The sequence below is a fragment of the Archocentrus centrarchus genome, chromosome 6 (assembly GCF_007364275.1).
Source record: "Archocentrus centrarchus isolate MPI-CPG fArcCen1 chromosome 6, fArcCen1, whole genome shotgun sequence".
Classification (NCBI taxonomy): domain Eukaryota; kingdom Metazoa; phylum Chordata; class Actinopteri; order Cichliformes; family Cichlidae; genus Archocentrus; species Archocentrus centrarchus.
This window is the reverse complement of record NC_044351.1, coordinates 3,596,193-3,618,015: the sequence shown is the minus strand read 5'-3', so window position 1 is coordinate 3,618,015 and position 21,823 is coordinate 3,596,193. Positions and strand designations below refer to the sequence as shown.

The window sequence follows — 21,823 nt, the reverse complement described above, 5'->3', positions numbered from 1 at the left end:
TCCTCTGCAGGCAGGTTGGATCTGTATTAGCAACACAGCCCATATTTATGCAAGCTCACTTTGTAACCACTGCAAATGATGCATGTGTCAGCATGTGAATGCTGGGTGTTTCCTCCAGCAGTGAAAAGGAGTTCAAACAGGGTGTGTTTAGTACTCGTTATCTCACCGTCACATCGCAGCAAGCAGAAACCCTGCTTAACTCTGTCTGTACACTGCAAGTTACCCAATAAGAACGGTGCACTGTGCACATACACGTGCGCGCGCGCGCACACACACACACACACAGCACAGATGACAATGATGAAGCCGTACACCTTTAATTTCACTTCCACATCATGGGATAACAGTGATACCAGAGAGCTGACTGTGTCTGAGAACCCTGTGCAGTATGAGAGCAACGCAGCTACAAAGTTTACTTTGTAGCTGCATGAAATGAAGGCAACACACACCATACAAACAAGCCAAAGTCCATAAGAGGTCAGGAAATGGAAAAAGCTGTGCGCTGTCTGCTCACCTCGGTGTGTCTGTGAAGCTGGATTAGTCTCCTCAGCTCCTTTACGTCCTCCTGTAAACAGCAGTGTCCCCTGCTGTCTGCCTCTGCGCCCCCCTCGCTCTGCAGGAGGAATGTTAGGGTGTAGGTACCCACACTGGCATGGTGCTCAAACACACCTTTGGGATAAACCTGCAGGGTCTCCTTGGCTCCTGCTTGGACATCTGAGAATGTTGCATAGCTGCAATGATACAAAATAATCCTCCACTTTATCCCAGCAGGTATTTCAACATTCTTTGTTTCCTCTTTGTAACACACACACACACACACACACACACACACACACACACACACACACACACACACACACACACACACACACACACACACGTCTTATCTTATCACTGGATGTGGAACAAAGATTAGATTTAGAGGAACACGTTACCTGTCCACTGTCAGTCAAACAGAAAAGTAAAGTCACAAAGAGGGAGGAGCTAAATCAGGAAACTGGAAAAATTATAAGGTGAAGACACAACTTCACATCACCTCCTGTCTGAGACACACAACTCATCCATGCCCTCCCTAAAGAGGAGGAGCCCCAACCAGTCAGCTGGATCACAGAGCTCAAAGCTACAGATACCCACATGCATGTGGGCACACACACACACACACACACACACACACACACACACACACACACACACACACACACACACACACACACACACACACACACACACACACACACAGATATTGATGCTCTTCACAATGACAAAATTAATGCTGCACATTTCTATTAAATCTGCTGACTCTGTCCTTCTGTTTAAAACAGGAGCATTTCCCCAGAGATGGGGGACATTTGGAGGAGGTCCACTGCTGGGACGGGGTCTGAGCACCGGGGAAAGTATTTCAACGTCCACAGCTGAAAGGGATTACTCTGACAAAGTGTGGGAGGTTTGGGGACAGGCTTTGCATCTACTACTCATCTCTTTCCAAGCTCTGACTTACTGAGCCCATCAACAGGAATTCACCATCAGCTGCTCTGTGATGCTGTTACAATTATCTGTTTGTTTTATATGGTGTTGTTGTACAGTCACCTGCATCACTGATGCCCACTGGGCTTGAATTGTACATTGCTCAAAATTGACAAAAAATGTGCTGCTTTCAGATGAATGTGCTGAATGTTCAGGGGTCATTAGGCTACAGTGGAAAAGCAGCAGCCTGAAGGACCCTTTTAGGTTTGAGAGGCTGAAAAAGCTTCTGAGGATCTAAGTTCTGGATACTTTGGGTGGAAACAGCTATGGAACAGATCATTTGTCACCAATGGCTTATTGGCTCAGAGCCCTGATGACACTTGTGCATATATGGTGGTGACTTTGTGGTCTGGAGAATAGAAAATGAAAAACAGTCAGTAAGGTGGGGCAATGGCACTATTTTAGGTGGGGGTTGTTTCCTCAGAGCAACCGTTTAATGCAGCAGTTCGGTTCACCTGCGAACAGCCAGATTCACTCAGCAGTGACAGATCATCAGCACACAGAGCCACAAATCTGTTTTTGTTCTCCACCAAATCCAGAGGAAGAAACTGCCTTCAGCTGCTCATCAACACTTGACGTACTGTGAAAATCTAAAACATAAACTAAAAGGCACTAAAATCTCTGAGGTGCTGGATCCCTTGTTAGCATGTAGTTAATGCAGTGCTTTTCTGCTCTACTTGAGCACTCAAAGCACTTTATACAACACACCCCATTCACACAGATTCACTCATACAAGCACTTCTTTCTACACCTAAGTGCTGTCTGTCTAACATCTAACACACTCCAGTGAACACATCAGGAGCAACTTGGGGTTCAGTCTCTTGCCCAAGGACACTTTGGCATGCAGACTGTAGCAGCCAGGAATCAAACCACTGACCTTCCAATTAGTCGATTACCTGCTACAGCCACCCCCTTCAACATGATAATAGGATTAGTGGACACACTGAAGACTGCGTAGACACACACAGCAGCACGGGGCACACTCAGTGATCACAGCACAGGAACAAAACACAGACACTGCTACAGTAACAGCTCCTCCCTGCCACCTCACAGCCTGGCTGTGTTTGTCTGTCAGCGAGCAGCAGCTGGGTCTCTCCTCTCTGCTCATGTCTCCTTACACTCCTCCTCTGCTTCTGGAACAGCTAACAGGATGAAAAAGTGCGAGGTCATCAGGGCGAGACAAATAAAAGGAAAAAGGAACGACAGAGGAGGAGGAATTGTCTTTGACTTACTAACTCCACTGTTACATTCCAGCTCCCCACACACACACACACACACACACACACACACACACACACACACAGATGAAACATCATTATAGTGCTGTAATAGTCTCACATTCTGATGGTTTTGTCTAAAGCATTCCACATTTAGTTTGTCTTTGTGTGCTCATCTAGAAAAGTTTCATTTCTGCGGCAGAATCACACAAACACTGTCACAGCTGATTCATGACTGTAAAAAGTTTGCAGCAGCTTCAGCTCTGTTCTCATACTTTCATTCAGTTGGACTGAATGACAGTTGCTTGATGTGTAAATGTGAGAACAGACAAACAAAACAAATACTTGCTACTGTCATTTTGTTTGCCCACATCACTGAAAAAAAACTGTCAGCTGTCAGTGCCAGTTTTCAGGTGCTTTTATTCGTACTCATTCTTGTGTACATAGATCTTTACGTGTGTTGGCAAGTTACAATCATCCTTTACAAAGATGACCTGTGGGGCCTGTTCTGGGACCACTCCTGTTTTCTTTGTACATGTTACCCCTGGGCCCACGTCCTCTGCAGGTATAGTGTTAGTTTTCAGTTCTACACAGATGAAAAGCAGCATTGAGCTCCAGTGACATTCTTAAAGTCAGTGCACTGAATGACTGTATCCAAGATATAGCTGAATCTCACAGAACGTCCTGTAGCTAAATATGGATAAGACAGAATTAATCAGTATTTGCCTCAGTGCATCTATCACACAACAACACACCTGAGCTCCTTGTCTATGAGCCTGTATTGTACCACCTCAGTCTGAATGAGCATGCCAATTCAGTTTTCCAATCTGGTTTTATGCAGTTTAGGAGAATCAGTAAGGTCAGCTCAATATTATCCAAAAGAAATCTAGAGACGGTCATGCATTGTTTTTTTCTCCTCTAGATTAGATTGTTGTAATTTCATTATACGCTTGTTTGAGCCACAAAGTTTACTTTACAAACTACAGCTGGTCCATCATGCAGCAACCAGACTTCTTACTAAAACCAAAAAAAGAGAATCACTCCTGTTTAGCCTCTCTTCACTGGTATTCATTCATTTTAGAATAGATTTTAAAGCTGCTCTGAGCTTGCACTGAAGGATACCTCAGATCTTCTAACACTGTTCATGCCCAGGTGCCACCTGAGGTCCTCAACCAAGTTCTCCGAGGGTGATCTGGCTTTTTCTGTCAGGACACCACTTTAGATCAATCAGCCTGAGGAGATCTGATCGGTGAGCTCCTCATCCTCATTAAATCCCTCTTAAAGACACATTTTTATAAGACATGCCTCCACTTTCTTAGTTATTATAAGTTATTTCTATATTATGCAGAAGAAGCTGTCTCAGAGGGGGGCAGCTGCGGTGAAGGAGGGAACGAGCATTTGCAGGTTTTTGCTTGTTCTCATTCTGAGGAACAACTTAAACAAATATGAACATGTATTTCTAAATCTAGCTCTCATGGCCTCATAAAGGACAGTCCAGATGCCGACGATGGCTGGCCAAAGTTTTCATGGCTGAGTTCTGTTTATGGTGCTATTCACAGCCAACCCATGAATAGTCAAAAGGTTTCTCTGAAACTAAATGCAAAGCAGATTCAATGCAGACAATTTTAATCAAAACAAGTTAATCAACACGAAGCAGCACATCAGTGAACTGCGCAGCTCTTAATATTATTATTATTATAGTCATAATATTGATGCTGGATTCTACATGTACTGTATTCTAGAAAGAGTGGAGATTTATTTCAGTTCATGTGCTTCTACCTGAGCTTTAACTTATGTTAGCATCCGTTCAAGAGCAACAGAGGAGAAACCGTCTCAGTGGAGTTGTGTGCCTACAGTGGTGGGGGTCCAGTGTTTGCTCATATCAGTACTCACTGTGGAAAGAGCTCCAGAAGCTGCTGCTGTCCTCTGCTCTTTGCAAGGCATGCTGGCGTTGAACCCTGAGTATTGGTCCTCCTCAGTGCCTCCTTCCCTCCTGGCTGCTGCAGGAGGAATGACGGCACTGTCTTCAGACTGTGACTGGCTGCCAAGTGCAGCAGGCTGGAGGGCTGCTGGCACTCACTCACAGCTGGAGAAGAAGAAACGAAAGAAAAAAAAATGATGGTTGGAGTCGGCTGAGAACACAGAACACCTCCTGGTGGAGGTGCGGAGTATCCCGGCACTGATTCAACAGCTTTAAAAAATGAGACGTTATCAGCCAGCCAGCCAGATTTCCTGAAACATGTGATATGCATGAGATGAAATATTAAAAAGAAACTAAACAAGCAGAAATAGAGCAAATAAACGTGTATCTGGGAGTTCTTCCAGGATCTGCAGGACAAACAGCAGCAAAAACTGACTCAACTCATAGTCTGTGGATCTACATAATTTCATTAAATACTTGTGGGCAGAAATCAAGACAAATTAAAATACTAAACTAATGCTGAATGAAGCCTCCTCTGGCCTCTGTGCTCTCTGTTCCTTCCACCAGACCAGTGCAGGCCATAAAAGAGTGCTGACTTTTGACTCGCATAGCACTTAAAGTGTGGGTGACAGTGCTCTGCTTAACAGATGGCATCAACACCTAAATAAGGAAAACGTTTCCTTGCTTCTGCATTTCTAATAGAAGCAGATATCCCTGATTCATATCCATCATTTGTAACAGCTGTGAGGAACTTGTGGCTTGAGTGCATGACTGTGATGGTCTGAGTTTGGTGATTTTGAAGAGGAGTGGAGCACCTGAACTCTCCGGAGCTCGGTGTGATGTTTGAGGGCTGCTGTTGTTTGTTCTGTGTACGGACAGAATCATTTTTTATTGCTATAAACAGAAGATTTGAGACTTTTCATTCTGCCAGACTGAGACAGACACACAAAGTGAGTGCGTTTCTAGGATTTTACTGCATGCTCTCAGCACTGTGTGACACATACAGCCTATGGATGCAGCTTGCTAAGCACTCCATGTCTGACTTCAATCCAAGATAATGACAGCCATGATGATGATGATGATGATGATGATGATGATGAGTTTAGAGATGAGCTCCAGGTAATGACTCTAGAAAGATTACAGCCACAGCCAGCTGATGTGAGCTTCCTCGGTGGGGTCTGTGAACTCGCAGAGGTCAGGGTGAGGAACTAAGGACTGCTGCCACCAACCAGAATGCCACCTGCACACCACCACAGGGGGACATTCTGGACATGTCCAACTGGGAGGAGACCACAAGCAGACAAAGATTATGCTGGAGGGATTACATATCCCTTATAATCTGGAAGCATACTGGGATCCCCAGGGAGAGCTGGAGGAAGTAGCTTGTGGTTGGGGCACCTGGCCTACTTTATACTGAGACGAGTGTGTGTGTGTGTGTGTGTGTGTGTGTGTGTGTGTGTGTGTGTGTGTGTGTGTGTGTGTATGTAAATGAGCACAAAACATAAAATAAAATAGCAAATGCTACTTTTACAACTAGAGAATGTGACAGTTTGAACACATCTCGAGCTCCTGGAAAAATCAGTTGCAGACTGAAGTCCAGACAGCTCACAGTAAGAAGAGTGGGCCTGCAGGTGCAGCCCTTACCTGCCTGTGCTGTCTGTCCCAAGTCAGAGTGACTTGGACTTTGTCTGATAGAAATGAAATCCAAAGTAAAGGCATGCTCACTCACCAGGGCAGCTGTTCAATAATGAGGAGACATCCATCCCTGTGTCGGATCTGTGTGTATCTGTCACTGTGACCGTTTCCTCCTCCACACCTGTGTGTGTGTTGCAGGGTGCTTTTGGTGCAGTCCCGTGTTGAGGCTGGCTGACATGTTTCAGGTCTAGGCTCTCGTCCAGTCTCTCAGCTTCTACTGGATTCTAACACAAACAGGTGGGACACTCCTCTGAGACCTTCAGGAAACGTGTCTGCCCCAAAAACATCTCTGAATGTCACTGAGACACTCTGAGAACCCCTCTGACTCGTCTCACTTACCTGCTCACTGCTCAGTAGTAATGCTTCTTGTGCAGCGGTGCTGTCAAGCAAGAAGTGGGTCATGTTGAGAGCCAAGTCCTACACAGGACACACTGCGGTCATCATTCAGAAAAACTGATACAGGCCTTTTGTCATATGTGTGAACTGCCTTCGTACTATTATGGCCAAGCACCTAAACTCACATCTGCTCACCTCTGCCTGCTTCCTCATAGCTCAGTGATCTTTCTCACCTATCACTCTTAAACACGATGAAAAAAAGAACATTCCTCTCCATTTTGGAAACTGGAAACATATTAAAAAAAACTGCATAGAGCTGCAGCACAGACATGTCAGAAAAGGCGCCCAAGGTCACGTCCCCAAGGTTCTCAAACTGTGGTACGTGTGCCACCAGCAGTGTGCGTGCTGTAGTGGTATGCTGAGATCGCTGAGATTCTTGTGGGTGGCTGTAACAGGAGGTAGAGCAGCTCATCTACTAATGGGAAGGTTGGTGGTTCGATCACTGGCTGCACCAATCTGCATGCCAAAGTATCCAAAGATACTGAACACTGCATTTCTCCCGATGTGACTGTAGATAGAAAGCGCTCAGATGTAGAAAGAAGTGGATGTGGGTGAATGAGGCGTGTTGTATAATTAAGTGCTTTGACTGCTCAAAGGAGAAAAGTGTCATATATATATATATATATTTTAAATGGTTCTTATATTAAAAAAAATCCTTAACCACAAGATCCCTGAATTTGAATTCATACTAGGTTTTGTCTTGCTTGGAAAAAAAAAGATTTGTTTTTATATCAGCCAATACAAGCTCACCAGTGCACTCATCAATCAATAACGATGACTCATAATCCGAGGAGTGAGATCACTTATTATTCAAATAATAACTTTGTGTGTACCTGTAACCAGCTTCAAAGCAGCTGCTAAACATCTGTCAGTGCAGACTGCTCTCAAACATATTAAGACAAATGCTCTCTGTTGTCATGCGCACACATTCCAAACTATAAAGGTTTTTCTGATCATGCTGGAAGTGATTAGCTTCTGCCTTTGTCTCACATTATTTTCATTCATCCCACTGCACAACATGACACAGCTGGAACAAAAAGGAGCCTTTACTGCAGCAACACAATGCTGCTGTTACCTGAACAAAGGAGAAGCTCTGCTGCGAGCGCGCGTCCACCGTTCCATCAGGCCGAGCCAAACACAGTGTCACCAAGACCTGTTCACACACATTATGGCCTACACACACACACACACACACACACACACACACACACACACACACACACACACACACACACACACACACACACACACACACACAGACACACACACACACACACACAGTCAGTGTCTGGCAGGTGAGCCAAACCCAGAGAACATGATAAATTATGTGCTCACAGGGTAGAAAATGTGGGCTCGTGGCAAACGGTGACTTTGTCTGATCTGGCTGGACTGAATTATCTGCAGGAAATGTGTCGGAGTCTCAGATTAGCAGCACATCACATTAGAGTGCCAGAAGCATCACTCACCTCCATATATAACACAGCCCCGTTATTTTTGCACCACACTGGGATCCATGTTAAGAAGGAAACATGCAACATCTTATTTACTTGAGTTCATGGGGATCCGTAAGACAATAAAAGACTGAATAAATACAAAAAGCAAGTAAAAAAACGAGTAGAGTACAGGAGCCCACACTATTAAATTGTGCCTCCGTTTGTACAGATGGTTCCAGGCTCCAGATGACAACCTGATGGGGCTCAAGTCGGGGTTAGTGGAAGCAACACAAAACTGTTTCAGATTACTATGACATCCTCCATCCATCCACTCTATCCTCACCAGGCAAAAAAACTTCTCCTCTGTTAATTAAGTAGAAGTCAAAGAAGGAGGAGACACAGTAAGTTCACCACCTTAACGAGTCAGTCACCCTGACAGATCCAGGATACAGTAGGAACGAGGAGCGTTGAGCATGAATGAGCTGCACACTGAAAAAGGAACTAATCTCTAGATATGAAATTTTTATAATAATGAAAGAAAACACACCGTGTGTTTTCACATTAGGACTTTTCCTCTACACACTTTCTTTGTACCTCATACTACAGGAACACACAACAGCACGCTGCACAGCAGCTTCACCTGCAAACAGACTTTCAACCACCTGCAGCCTTCTGCATGTTTTCATTGTTCCGGCTTTTCAAAAAACTCAAGTGTACCAAGTGTGTGTGTGTGTGTGTGTGTGTTATACCTGGACACATGGCCTGCAGTGTGATACTGCTCACTCGCAGCGTGCTGCTCACATGTCTTTGTGTAGATCCAGAGAAAATAAGATAAAACTCCCCTTCCTCCTCTTCTTGTTGCTCAGCACTATGCTCATCATCAAGCTGCACAGTCAACACACACTCTCCCTGAGAGGACACACAGCGTCACAAACATGGCATCAAGTGTTGACTTTAGCACTGCAAGAGGCTAACAGATAGCTGTGAGTCAGCCAATATTGAGTCAAGGCTGGGATGAGTAAACAGCACATCAGCTATTCTATCATAGAGCCACCAGGGGGCACATGATGGAAAGATGGACCTAACAGTTTAGGGGAAAAAAGCTGTATGGTGGAGTTAGATGATGTCCTCAAATTTTATGGCAATAATAATTTCCTTACAGTATTCTAGCATGTAAATATTTCAGTGCTACATAGAGCCATGAGCTGTGGGTCACTTCTTCACAGTAACTTCAGTTGACCAAAGTGCCAATTCCTTTCTGGGCCCCTGCTCACGTATTGAGCCACATGCCTGTTCATCTTAGCTGCTATGATGCCTGGCAGGAGCTTCCATGTTGCACTGATGCAGGTTATTGGCTGGTAGTTGGATGGAACTGGTTCCTTCTGGTGATCCTTGGAGATCAGGACCGTCCGGCCTTCGGTCAGCCATTCCACTCATTAGCTTCGTCCAGCTCTTCATATTTGAGACTCTTTCCTGGATGTCTGCCACTGTGATGCTTACTGGATGTTACTGGTTGTGTGGTGCATCCTTCTCCCATATGCTCTTCCAGTATTGCTCCGTCTCCAGCCTTGGTGAGGGGGCTGTTCTCGTATTGTTCCCCTGCCACTGAGAGTTCAGTGGAGAACATCTGGTTCATCCTCCTGGATTCTATCTCTCTGGTATACCTCTTCAAGCAGTTAGCCAAGGCTGTGAATCTTTGCTTGGCAGTCTCTAAGGCAGTGCTTCTCAATTATTTTCTGCTATGTCCCCCCCCCCGGAAGAAGTAAACCTTTTGCCCCCCCCCCCCTTTCTGGTGCGACTATAAATAATTGCTGTGAAGCCTGCTCTGTGCTGTGAGTAGGCAAAAAAAATGTGCACCATAGAGCTATTACTCACTGCGCACACTCTGACAATGAGAGCACATCCACAACCTACTGTTGTGTAATTACACTTTATTCTAGTACGGCAAAAAAAAGCATGTTCCCCGGGGTCAGACATGCCCCCCCCGGTAGCACACCACACCCCCCCACTATTTGAGAAGCACTGCTCTAAGGCCTCAGGTCTGGACAGCTTGTTGTACTTCTTACGCACCCCTTTCTTCATCACACCTTTCTGCAGCTCTGATAGCTGGCTACCTTCCCTCCATGCTGCCTTGACCTTCACCTCTAGCTGTCTTTTCCACGGAGGGTACTGCTCCTTGTGGCTGTTCATCATATAGCCAAGCATCTCAAGGATCACTGTTGCTGTGGTATAGATCAGCTGGTTGTTTTCAGCGATGGTTGCAGTAGGGATTATCCACAGTGCTGCATTCGCATCTTCCAGTAGAATTTCAGAGGGTACCTCACGTAGTCTTGGTAATCAGTCACGGAGGCTCCAGGTTTCCAGCAGAGCCATGATCTTCTCTTTCAGGTCAGCTGTTCTGGCATTCATCGTACCAGTTGTTCTTGGAGGTTGGTACCCAATCTTGGAGTGTGGGGATGATGACACCCCCCCCTGACCTGATGTCCTGGCTCCTCCTGGTAGTAGCCTTTGAGTTGTAGCTCATTGATCTCTAGTTGGAACACTGAGGTACGAGTTGTTTCGGTGTCAGTCTGGATGTTGGGCCCTCTTCATGTAACTCCTTCCACTGGGGTTACAGGAAGAGGATATGGGAGCTATATATGAAGACGATGGTGTTCATTTACACACACAAATATATTTAATATGTAAGCTATTTGACACTGTCAGAGAAGATTTGACAAGTTTTTCATGGGTGTAAACCACATACTCAACTCTGCTGCTCAACCCACAAATGCATTTTCCTAACAAATATAGCTCCATTTAAGGGAAAGAAACAGGCTTTCCAACAGTATAAGATTTAGTGTCATGTAAAAAGAAGAGATACTTACATAAAGTGGAGCTTTCTGTGGATTCAGTTTCATGGTGTCAGACACTGCGGGGAAAAAGACAAGGCAGAGATCTGAACATTGACTGTACCAGAGGAAATGAGGGAATACACCAAAGCTACAACATGAAAATTCCTAAAAACTGAAAAGCAGTGACCTGATGATGAAAATGGCAGGTGGTTCTTATGAGGGATGCACCAACTGTGAAATTCTGAGTCAGTACAATACATCAAATTTATCACAACAAATGAACTCATCACTGGTAGCTGGAATTACTGAAAATACTAAAAAGATGATGAGCATAGTGTTGAGCAGCACTGTGGCATCCATACAACCTCTAAGCTTTTTTCTTACTTACAAAAAAACAGATGACATTGTTGAATATATCTGCACAAGTCCAAACAGGAATAATGACTAACTGTTATATTTAATTATTCTTTGGAACATTACATCCAACACACCTGTCACCCGTTCAGGTGTGCAGAGACTTTGAACTAGTTGTTAAAATCAACACAGTAATGTTCAAATTAAAGAGCAGAAACCTCCCTGCCAGGCACATGGATTATAAAAAGTTATTGCACAAAGGTATGAAAGAGTTTCTGTATCTGTTCTCGTAGCGGTGATGCTAAATCAGTCTGTTAGAAAAAGGAAAATATTGCAAACGACAACTGTAGCAGAATCATTATTTAATATCCAGTGTGCAGTTTGTGAAAGAAATATTCAGGAACCACAGAGGGACTACAGCCTGAAGATTGTTGAACTTAATAATATTTGCAAAGATACTTTAATTAAAATGAAATGAATTAATTTGCACAGTATCGTTACACTTGCAGACACATGGGATGAAATCTGCTACAACTCTGTGATTCAATCATGTCAATATGGACCAAACTGGACAAATACATTTAAACATTAAAGGTTACCACCCCATAGCCTAATAAAGGAGATGTGGAAATCGCTTTAGTCTGATGGCAGATCACACTGAAATTAACTGTACTGACTGAACAGGTATTCTTGGTGTGTGTTCTGTGTTCTGGTAGCTACAAATCCAGCAGTGTGAAGCAGACATGGCAGCAGATTAGAATCAGGTACACTGCTCAAAGAAAATAAAGGAACACCTTTTAATCAGAGTATATCATCAAGTCAGTCAAACTTCTGGGATATTGATCTGGTCAGTTAAGTAACAGAGGGGCTTGTTAATCATTTTCAGCTGCTTTGGTGTTAATGAATGTGTGCAATGTGTGCAAGGAGGAACAGGATGAGCACTGCAGAGCTACAAAATGACCTCCAGCAGCCACTGGTGTGAATGCCTGAGCAAACAATCAGAAACAGACTTAATGAGGGTGGCCTGAGGGGCTGACGTCCTCCAGTCGGCCCTGTGTTCACTGCCTGGCACTGTGGAGCCTTGATTGGCATTAGCCATAGAATACCAGGATTGGCAGGTCGACCACTTGTACCCGCTGCTTTTTACAGGCTAGGCAACGGCACCCTGACCGCCATCAGGTATCAGGATGAAATCCTTGGACCCACTGTCAGACCCGACACTGGAGCAGTGAGTCCTGGGTTCCTCCTGGTGCACGACAATGCTCGGCCTCATTATTCAGTATTCAGACACTGCCCAGTGCATTAAACAAACAGTGGATTTGTAAGAAGCAGTCTGTATGACCAGCTTCCTGTTCAAATCTGACATGTCACCAAGACACAAAGCTGCATTCAGCTCTCATATATGCGGTCATCCCTCTCACAGGCAGGAAACAGGAAGTCAGATGGAAACTGGGGAGCTCTTACAAGTTGTTCTTACACACTCATAGCATACACACACACACACACACACACACACACACACACACACACACACACACACACACGGTATAACAGATACTTGCCTTTTAGAGCCTCTCATTTGTGAATTGGTGGGAGTTTTTTTACTTAACAAAGCTGTAAAGAATCCCGCTGACTAGTCTGTCATAACATCGTTACATCATTACAGTCTGAAATCAGACGTTTCACCCGTTTAGCTCTGAGTCTTTTCGTTACTGACTGGCCACAAAGGCCCAGCTCTGTTTAAAGGATTTTTAGCATCCTGATAAAGCTTTAAATTGAGTTTTATCACAACTATTCCCAACTTCAGAGACTTGCAGTGAAACTGCAAGACAAATAAAAAACTGCAGTGGGACGTTTGATATTTATTTATTTAGTCATCACAGATTACACAGACAGTGCAAAGGCTGAAGCAACATTTACATGCTTGTGTTCTTATTGAGGCTTCTGAGCTGATGTGCTCTGCCTGAAAGCTGATTCATGCTTTCCACATATGCCACCTGATTAGCTCACTTTTGCTAAGTCATTTTTAAACAGATACTGAGGAAATCAAATGATAGCTGTGTGTGTTCTCTATACAAAAGAAGCCAGCATCTTGTGACCTGTGAGTCAATCTTAGACTTATATTGTGGATTAGTGGGTGAGGAGGCTCATTCAGTATAAACCAGATCCTCTTGTCTCTCTGTCTGCAAAGATAATCCTGAACCTCCTGTGAATGTAAGTATGTGTTGTGTAGATGTGTGTGTACATTTATGTGTGTGTGCCTGCTTAGCCACCCATCTCTCTTGTCCCACAGCGGGGGGGTAATTAGACATCAATCTGTTCACAAACCCAGTGACAGCCATAGCCTCTAAAGAGCAACAAAGAGTAATGAAAAATAATATGAAAATCTATTTTTAAAAAAGGAGCAGTGAAGCTGCTGCTTCATAGTTACAAATGCTGCTCAAGAAATTAAAGGACCACTTTGAAAACACATCAGATCCTGTTGGATATCTATACTGATATGGACTGGGTAATGCAGGGGTGGGCAACCCCAGGCCTCGAGGGCTGGTGTCCTGCAGGTTTTAGATGTGTCCCTGATCCAACACACCTGAATCAAATGACTGAATTACCACCTCAGTATGCAGTCAAGTTCTCCAGAGTCCTGCTAATGACTTCTATATTTGATTCAGGTGTGTTGGATCAGGGACACACCTAAAACCTGCAGGACACCGGCCCTCGAGGCCTGGAGTTGCCCACCCCTGGGGTAATGTGTCAGGAATGAAAGGATGCCACATTGTTTATGGAAATAAAATTATCAACCTGCTGAGGGCTGAAAAAATGATGTGGCAGGCTAGGCGCACTCTCCACTCCCCCTTCTTGAAGATGGAAATCACCACCTCGGTCTGCCAATCCAGAGGCACTGCCCCAGATCTCCACATGATGTTGCAGAGGCGTGTCAACCAAGACAGCCCTACAGCAGCCAGAGCCTTCAGGAACTCAGGGCGAATCACATCCACCCCAGGGGCCCTGCCGCCAAAGAGTTGTTTAACTACCTCAGTGACCTCAGCCTCAGTGATGGGACAGTCATCTCCTTCATCCCCAGACTCTGCTTCCTCTACATAAGGCGTGTCAGTGGGATTAAGGAGGTACTCGAAGTTTTCCTGCCACTGTCCGACTATATCCTCAGTTGAAATCAGCAGCACACCACCCACACTATACACCGTGTGAGTGCAGCACTGCTTTATCCTCCTGAGTTGCCTGACGGTTTCCCAGAATCCCTTTGAGGCTGTCTGAAAGTCCTTTTCCATGGCCTTGCTGAACTCCTCACACACCCAAGTTTTTGTTTCAGCCACCCCCTGAGCTGCATTCTGCTTGGCTTGCTGGCACCCATCAGCTCCTCTGAAGTGACACAGGCTAACCAAGCCCCATAGGACTTCAGGTTCAAGATTACCAACACAACAGGCACCAACCACAGCTCTGTGCAGCAGGGTGAACAACGGAAGTGCGGAACACGGTCCATTCAGATTCAATATCTCAACCTCCCTCGGAATGCTGTGGAAGTTCTCCTGGAGGTGGGAGTTGAAGACCTCACAGACTGGGGTCTCTGCTAGGCATTTCCAATGGATCCTCACTATATGTTTTGGTGCCCCAGTCCACAAAATACCAGAATACCAGGTGCACCAGGTCTATCGAGCATCCTCCCTCACCACCTGATCCATCACCAGGTGGTGATCAGTTAAAAGCTCATCTACCCTCTTCACCTGAGTGTCCAGAACATCCGGCCACAGATGTGATGATACAATTTGTCATGGTCCTGGGTCGGTGGCCCAGCGTTTTGAGGTTTTTTTTGTGTAGCTTTCTTTTATTGTACTTTTCAGGTTATGTTTCTTATAGTTTATAGTTATATTGTTGTTTGAGTATGCTGTTTAGTTTCCCTTGTTGTTTTTTGTGTAATGTTCCCTTTGTCAAGTTTTCAGTGTTAGGTCTGCGTCTGTTATGTTTAGTCAGTTCCTGTTTTATGTTGACAGTCTTGTGTTCCCTGTGCTTTGTGTTTAGTTTTGCTTCCCCTTTGTCATTAGGTTCATTTGGTTCACCTGTTGTACCCTGTTGTTTTCACTTGCCCTAATCCCCTTGTGTGTATTTAAGCCCTTAGTTTTCCTCTGTTCGTTGTTGCGTCGTCATCTTTGTTACCGTCAGTGTTTCCCCTAGCTGTGTGTTTTCTAGTTTGGTTTTTGTTTTCTACTTTCTCCCAGGCGTCATGTTCTTTACTGCCCTGGTGGAGATTTCGGGTTTTTGTGTTTGTGTTAATTAAGTCTCCTGTGATTAAAGCAGTTTTTAGTTTATTCTGTCTCCCGCGTCCTGCATTTGGGTCCACCCCTTCCTCCACACAGCCCGACTGTGACACAATGACAAAATGGATCATCGACCTGCGACCTAGAGTTTCCTTGTGCCACGTGCACCTATGGGCAACCTTATGTTGTTAGACCCTAAGGATTAAGAATGGGATGTCACTCAAGTTTATATGTGTGTGATTATCCAACTAAATTGGATGATCCCACCTTGGCCTGGGCCTCTCTCTCTGTGTGGAGTCTGCATGTTCTTCCCGTGTCTGCGTGGGTTTCCTCCGGGTACTCCGGTTTCCTCCCACAGTCCAAAAACATGCACTTACTGGGGTTAATAGGTTAATTGGCCACTCTAAGTTGCCCATAGGTGTGAGAGTGGATGGTTGTCTGTCTCTCTGTGTTAGCAGCACTGTGACAGGCTGGCGACCTGTACAGAGTGAACCCTGCCTCTCGACAGTGGCAGGGTGACAGTGGGCACCAACTTTAGCTTTTAATAGAAAAGTCATGTATTCAGGTTCATCTCACACTTTATTTCTATTTTGGACTGTGTTGGGTTAGGTTCAGAGGGCTATAGTTGGCTGCAGAAGGTTTAAAATGCATTAAAAAATTGTTCCGGTTTTGAACTATTTTCACGTATGAGTTAAATATTAACATGATGACACTTTGGTTCCTTTGTACACTGGCAGGTATTTAATTTGTACATATAAAACCTGCATTCAGTAGACGAACACCGAAAAAACTGGTGCCCCCTTACCAAACTATAGCTTTACAGTGGACTAACCCTGTTTAGTTTATGTGGTTATCACTAGCTTTCAAATCAGATATGTTTCTCTTTTGAGTTATGTAAGTGAGCTCAAGACATCCCAGTCTGAAGAGGCTCTCTACAGGTGCACTAGAGGGCATTGCTGTGTTATACAGTATTTCATGGATACAGTTTCTACTGGATTCAGGATCTCCAAATAGTCCATAACTTAAGCAAGTAAGTTAAGGGAAACAGTATCCTCATCTTCAAATACAAAGAAGTCATTCTCAATGCTGCTGCAGGCAGGATTCTACTGCTTAAGCATCCTGCTGCTCAGTGTGGGAGAAATCACAGCACTCAACAGTCAGAAGACTCCTTAGGGCATTTCTTCTTTCAGCTTCCCTCACCCACTTTAAACCTGTGACAGCAGTACGGAGAGCATCTTTGCTGCCCAACACAGACACAAAGCACTTCTTGATGCTGTCTGTGATACGCTGTCTGTGAATGCTGTCTGTGTGACTTCAATAGTAAGGCAGCTACAGACATCAAAGTGATGTGAGCCAAAATCAGTGCCGAACACAAAGATGCAAGATGACAACAGGCCTACAGTCATATTCATTATTCATACGAATCTTTCATTAAAGCAGCGTATTTACATGTCACAGTGCTGTAAGTGTGAAGTGGCTGAAATAAAGGTTTTTATAAAGAGTTCAGTGAAAGTGCGTCTACACTGAATGTATTGACAGGTCAACAATACAACAGACAGACAAAGAGAAAGACAAGCACTTACAAAAACTGACATATTTTTACTCAGACATGACATCCAATTTACAACACTGGGATACTGGGTGGAATACGCTCATAAATCAGTTAAGTAGGTGTAATCATCATGCAACTGTCTAGTTTGCTTGATGGTAAATCTAGCACTTTTCTACTCAAAGCACATCATACAACATGCCTCATTCATTCATTCATGCAAGTGTTTTCTAGCTAACATTCACACACATCCACACTGTGATGAACACATTAGAGAGCAACTTGGAGTCCAGTATCTTGGCCAAGGATACTTTGCCATGGAAACTGGAACCGCCAGAACAACTAACCTTCGAGTTAGTGGATGACCTGCTCTATCTCCTCAGCCACAGCTATAGCCACCACTGTGGCATCAGGCACACCAGCTGTCATGCAGGAGAACTCTGTTTGCATTGCATCTTGCGCAACAGATTTTTCTCTTGTGCAGGAGCCTGCCATAATAGCAGTTATCTTCACTTTGAAAAATACCCAAAGCTACAGTGAGCGGTTTCATGAGTGTGAAATCTTCCTGAAGGAACTAATTCTTGCGTTGAGTGATGGTTTTAATGCCGCGTCAGATGAAGAGAGTAGTCAGCTGTTGGATGGGTATGTCAGTGATGCAGGACAGGGCATCATGGAATTAGTTCCAGCTTGTTGTTGTCACCACAATGAGTTTTAAAATGCACATAATCTCAACAAGCTCAGAGGCCATGCTAGAATGGCTGCTCTTAGAGCAAAGGACAGAACACTTCCCAGTTGCACTTCTGTTGACTTATGCAGACTCTGTTGTCAAAATCATTACTGTACTTGAAAATAAGACTCGTTTGTGATGCACATGTCAGGTGAGGAGGGAGAGAAGAATATCCTTTGTCAGTACCAATGAAAATGGCTGTAATTTGTTATGGAACTAATGGAATTAGTATTCTGCTATTTCTGTGTCAAAAACCTTATTGCTGACCTTAATGAATGAAAGGCTCAATATTGTCATCCTCTGTCTCCATGTAATCTTTTAGATGTACCACATGTTGACGTACGAGTTATCTTTTGTTGCACAGTGTTCTGATAGCTTTCTGTGACCATGGCAGAAAGAAAACTGGTCTCTATAAATATTCTAGGCTTACAATCCCTCTTGTTCAAAATGCATGCAGACTGCTGTCTGTACTGTTGTTTGATCCCTCTGCAAAAGGTAAATAAAACTCATACTTAGTCGTGTGCACCTCAGTTTATTTCAGATTTTCACAACAAGCTTGGTGACAGAAGCGGCTGATTAGAGCTGAGTTTAAGATGGACAGTGAATGATTATCCTGGAAAAGTGCATTTCCAGCCAGACACACAAAGAGGGCTAATCTTTTGGACCCCAAGCCATCTCCACTGGGATTTCCAGGACTGGACCACATTGTCCTTAAAGGTGAGAGATCTGAAATAAATTGTTATATTTTGGGAAAAACAAAAAAGACACAAAAAAAAAATTAACAGGAAAACTGTTGTATCTTCATGTTCACACCTGGTCTAGAGGTTGTTGAAGGGCTGAGTAAATGCAGTGTTCTGGGAACACGTGGGAGAAAGTCATCGAGGACCCCCCCCCCCCCCCCCCCCCTTGCTGGCCAAAAACTATTTGGATTCACAGCAGTATAGAGATTAAGTGTGCCAGATAGACAAAACCAGCCATTTGTGAGCATGGGAAACAATTCTGGTAAAGAAAACCTCAATGAAGTGGTAGATTTCATGTCTCCATGATTCATATGAAGGGAAAATATGGAGATGGAGCTATCAGTGTTTTTCATGTTTAGGTAAAACATTTTGGGTTTCCACAAGGAGGAGAGCTGATGCAGCTGGGAGAGAAAACAGATCATAGAACGCAAGAAATAAATGAAAATATTTGATTGAAAGTCCAAAAGCACCCGAGAGCATTAAATGAGTGGAAGTCAGAATGCAGGAGAAAACGATCAAACAGAGAAATCTTCTCAGAGAAATTCTTGTTTGTATCCTTCCTTGGAGCCTCAGTGTGTCAGAGTGGATTACAACCTTCACTGTGCCCCTCCAATGGCTCCACCTAACTAACCTCCACCTCCACCACCAGACAACAGAGGGGAACAGTGCACAGCGCCAGCAGGCTTTTCCAGTGATTTATTACCGACTACAGTGGTTTAACATCAACAACCTGACTCATCAGAAAGAATGAGTTTTCTCCCATGGTCAGAGGCTCAGATTAAAGAAGCCATCACTTATGACTGGGCAATCCTTGATGAGACTTCAACGGACAACACTGTGATTGGGATGATGATGACAATAAGGTGAACAGGAAGCCATAGCAGCCCCATGCAAGGTCAGACAGTATGTGACACTGACAATCTCCTTGGAGCCCACCAGAAGAAGAAAAGGAGAAAATGGACCAAGAGCTCCACATGGCACCAATCTACCAAGCTACAACCTAGGTGCCAGAACCCATGACTGCAAGCACGCATCAAGCTCCTGCCAGAGGACGAGGCTGCACAACCACTAGAGGATGCAGTCATATAGGTCCTAAATAGTTAATGCAGTACTTTTGTCAAACCCCTCAAATTAAAGCTGAAACTGTGCACTTCAGTCTTATCTTGATTGTGTCATTGTCACTGAAAAAAAGGACAATACTAACTAAAAATGCTGTTGACCTTACTCTGCTGAACCACCTCTGGACCCTCCAGTGGTGACCTGCTTCTGTGTCTGCACTCTCCTTGTAAAATGGACTGGTTCTTATCGAGCGCTTTTCTACTCTGTCTGAGCACTCAAAGTGCTTATACAGCACGTTTACATTTACCCCATTCACACAAGCACCTCATGAGTAACTAAGCTAAGTGCTCTTATTATCTAACATTCACACTCCAACGCTTGCGTCGGAGGGGAACTTGGGATTAAGTATCTTGCCCGAGGACACATTAGCATGCAGCCTGGAGTAGCCGGAAATCGAACCGCCGACCTTCCGATCAGTAGGTGACCTGCTCTACCTCCTGAGCTACAGCCACCCCAGTAGCTAGATGGCAGCTACTGTATGCGTGTCACAATAAAAACTAGTAACACGTAAAAGTCTTTCCAGTCTAGGGTAAAATAATTCTAAATTACTGCATATTCAAGCATTCCAGCATTTATAGCCTAAGCTACAGAAAACACATAGATCTATTATAGAGATAGCGGTTTGTGCATACATATAGAATGGTGTTCGATGTCCAGTGCAGTCTGCAGGGTGAGTAAATATAGTGACAAGCATATCTTGTTTTTGAAGTCATGCTCACTTAGATCAAGTTTCATTCATGTAGGCTTGGTGATACATACAGAAACTATCTGGGGACTAAATCCTGGAGCGGTTTATCTTTGGAGTCCAACTGTGTGCAACCGTTCACAGTGCAGATGCTGCAACATTAGGCTAAAAATACTAACAGTAGGTTTTTTTTAGCCACAATCCAGAACACCACACTCCAAACATATCATCATAACAATGAGATATTTTATGATAAACATATTAATAAGTCATCACTTACAGTCTACTATCTTGACACTATTCCACAGATGCTGGATGACATGGATGTTTTTCAGTAACAGCAGTAACTGTTAACCCTAACCCTGATCTTATGGCCTGTTTTTCTCATTTTAACCTGTGTTAATGTCCAAGTTCTTCCACACATTCTTCCACACCTCCGTTATTTCAGCCGGCTACATTTTGTTTTTTGATTTAAACCTTTGTCACTCACAAAGAAACTCTGGAAATGTGAAAAATCTACCTTCTATTTAAGGATTCAAATATGTGTGGTTTAAAAGGCACTCGACAGTCTCTTTCCATGAGGCGCTGACATTATAATTTTCATCAGAATGGTCTCGAGTATCGAGTATTTTCCTCCTAGCATCCTAACAACTCTGGGTACCACACATTACTCTGACAACCACTGGTCTGAGTGTTGATACCAGAGGATTACTGAGACTGTTTGAAGTTTCAGTATGAAAGTGGCTTTTCTAACTGTGCAAGCTTTGTGTAGTCACCTGAGTCTAAGATTTTTGAGGAGAGTACGCTTGTTTTCTGCTTGATTAAAACCATCATAAAAGAATATCGTGCAGTTTAAATATCAGCCATGTAAAATAAGAACTCAGCTTTATTCATCTAGTGGGAGGACTTTCTTGTGCATGATACTGTACATACAGAAAACACTCTGCCACTCTGAGTCAAATACAAAGACTGCAGAAATGCACAAACACACACACACACTTGGCTGTGGTGACATGAGCAGAGAGGAGGGCATGTTTCCACAACTTGCTGCAATTATGTGCTTTACAGCAGAAAGCTGACACTGGCTGTTCTTGTCCACAGAAGTACAGCGAGAGCCTCACTCAGCTGGCTGTGAGCTATGTCTGGTATGGAAGGAATGAGACGGACAAGCAGAGCCAACAAGAAAGCGAGAGAGGAAGGAAGAAGCGAGGGGCGCAGCAGCTGCCAATCCAAACAAACCTACTTTCTGCTGTGACGCACAGCGGCCGTTCTACTCCGCTGCACTGCTGTCACTCACTTCCACTGGCTGCACAACGAAGTGGCAGCAGGCCGGCCTCTTATCACAACAAGCCCGCTCA

At 44.2% G+C, this 21,823-nt stretch overlaps 1 protein-coding gene across 2 annotated transcripts in view; it reads right to left on the bottom strand.

Annotated features, from left to right (window-relative positions):
• The window catches only part of LOC115781526 (A-kinase anchor protein 13-like), an 85,538-nt gene that overhangs the window by 49,984 nt on the left and 13,731 nt on the right, over positions 1-21,823 (bottom strand). For both annotated transcript variants that reach the window (XM_030731212.1, XM_030731211.1), the window contains exons 2-8: positions 11,054-11,097; positions 8,936-9,095; positions 7,829-7,926; positions 6,697-6,774; positions 6,392-6,581; positions 4,635-4,827; positions 515-731 (exon numbers count right to left, since the gene is read on the bottom strand). In XM_030731212.1, coding sequence (XP_030587072.1) covers positions 515-731; positions 4,635-4,827; positions 6,392-6,581; positions 6,697-6,774; positions 7,829-7,926; positions 8,936-9,095; positions 11,054-11,086 — 969 coding nt within the window. In that variant the 5' untranslated portion in view covers positions 11,087-11,097. The remainder of the gene's footprint in view (positions 1-514; positions 732-4,634; positions 4,828-6,391; positions 6,582-6,696; positions 6,775-7,828; positions 7,927-8,935; positions 9,096-11,053; positions 11,098-21,823) is intronic.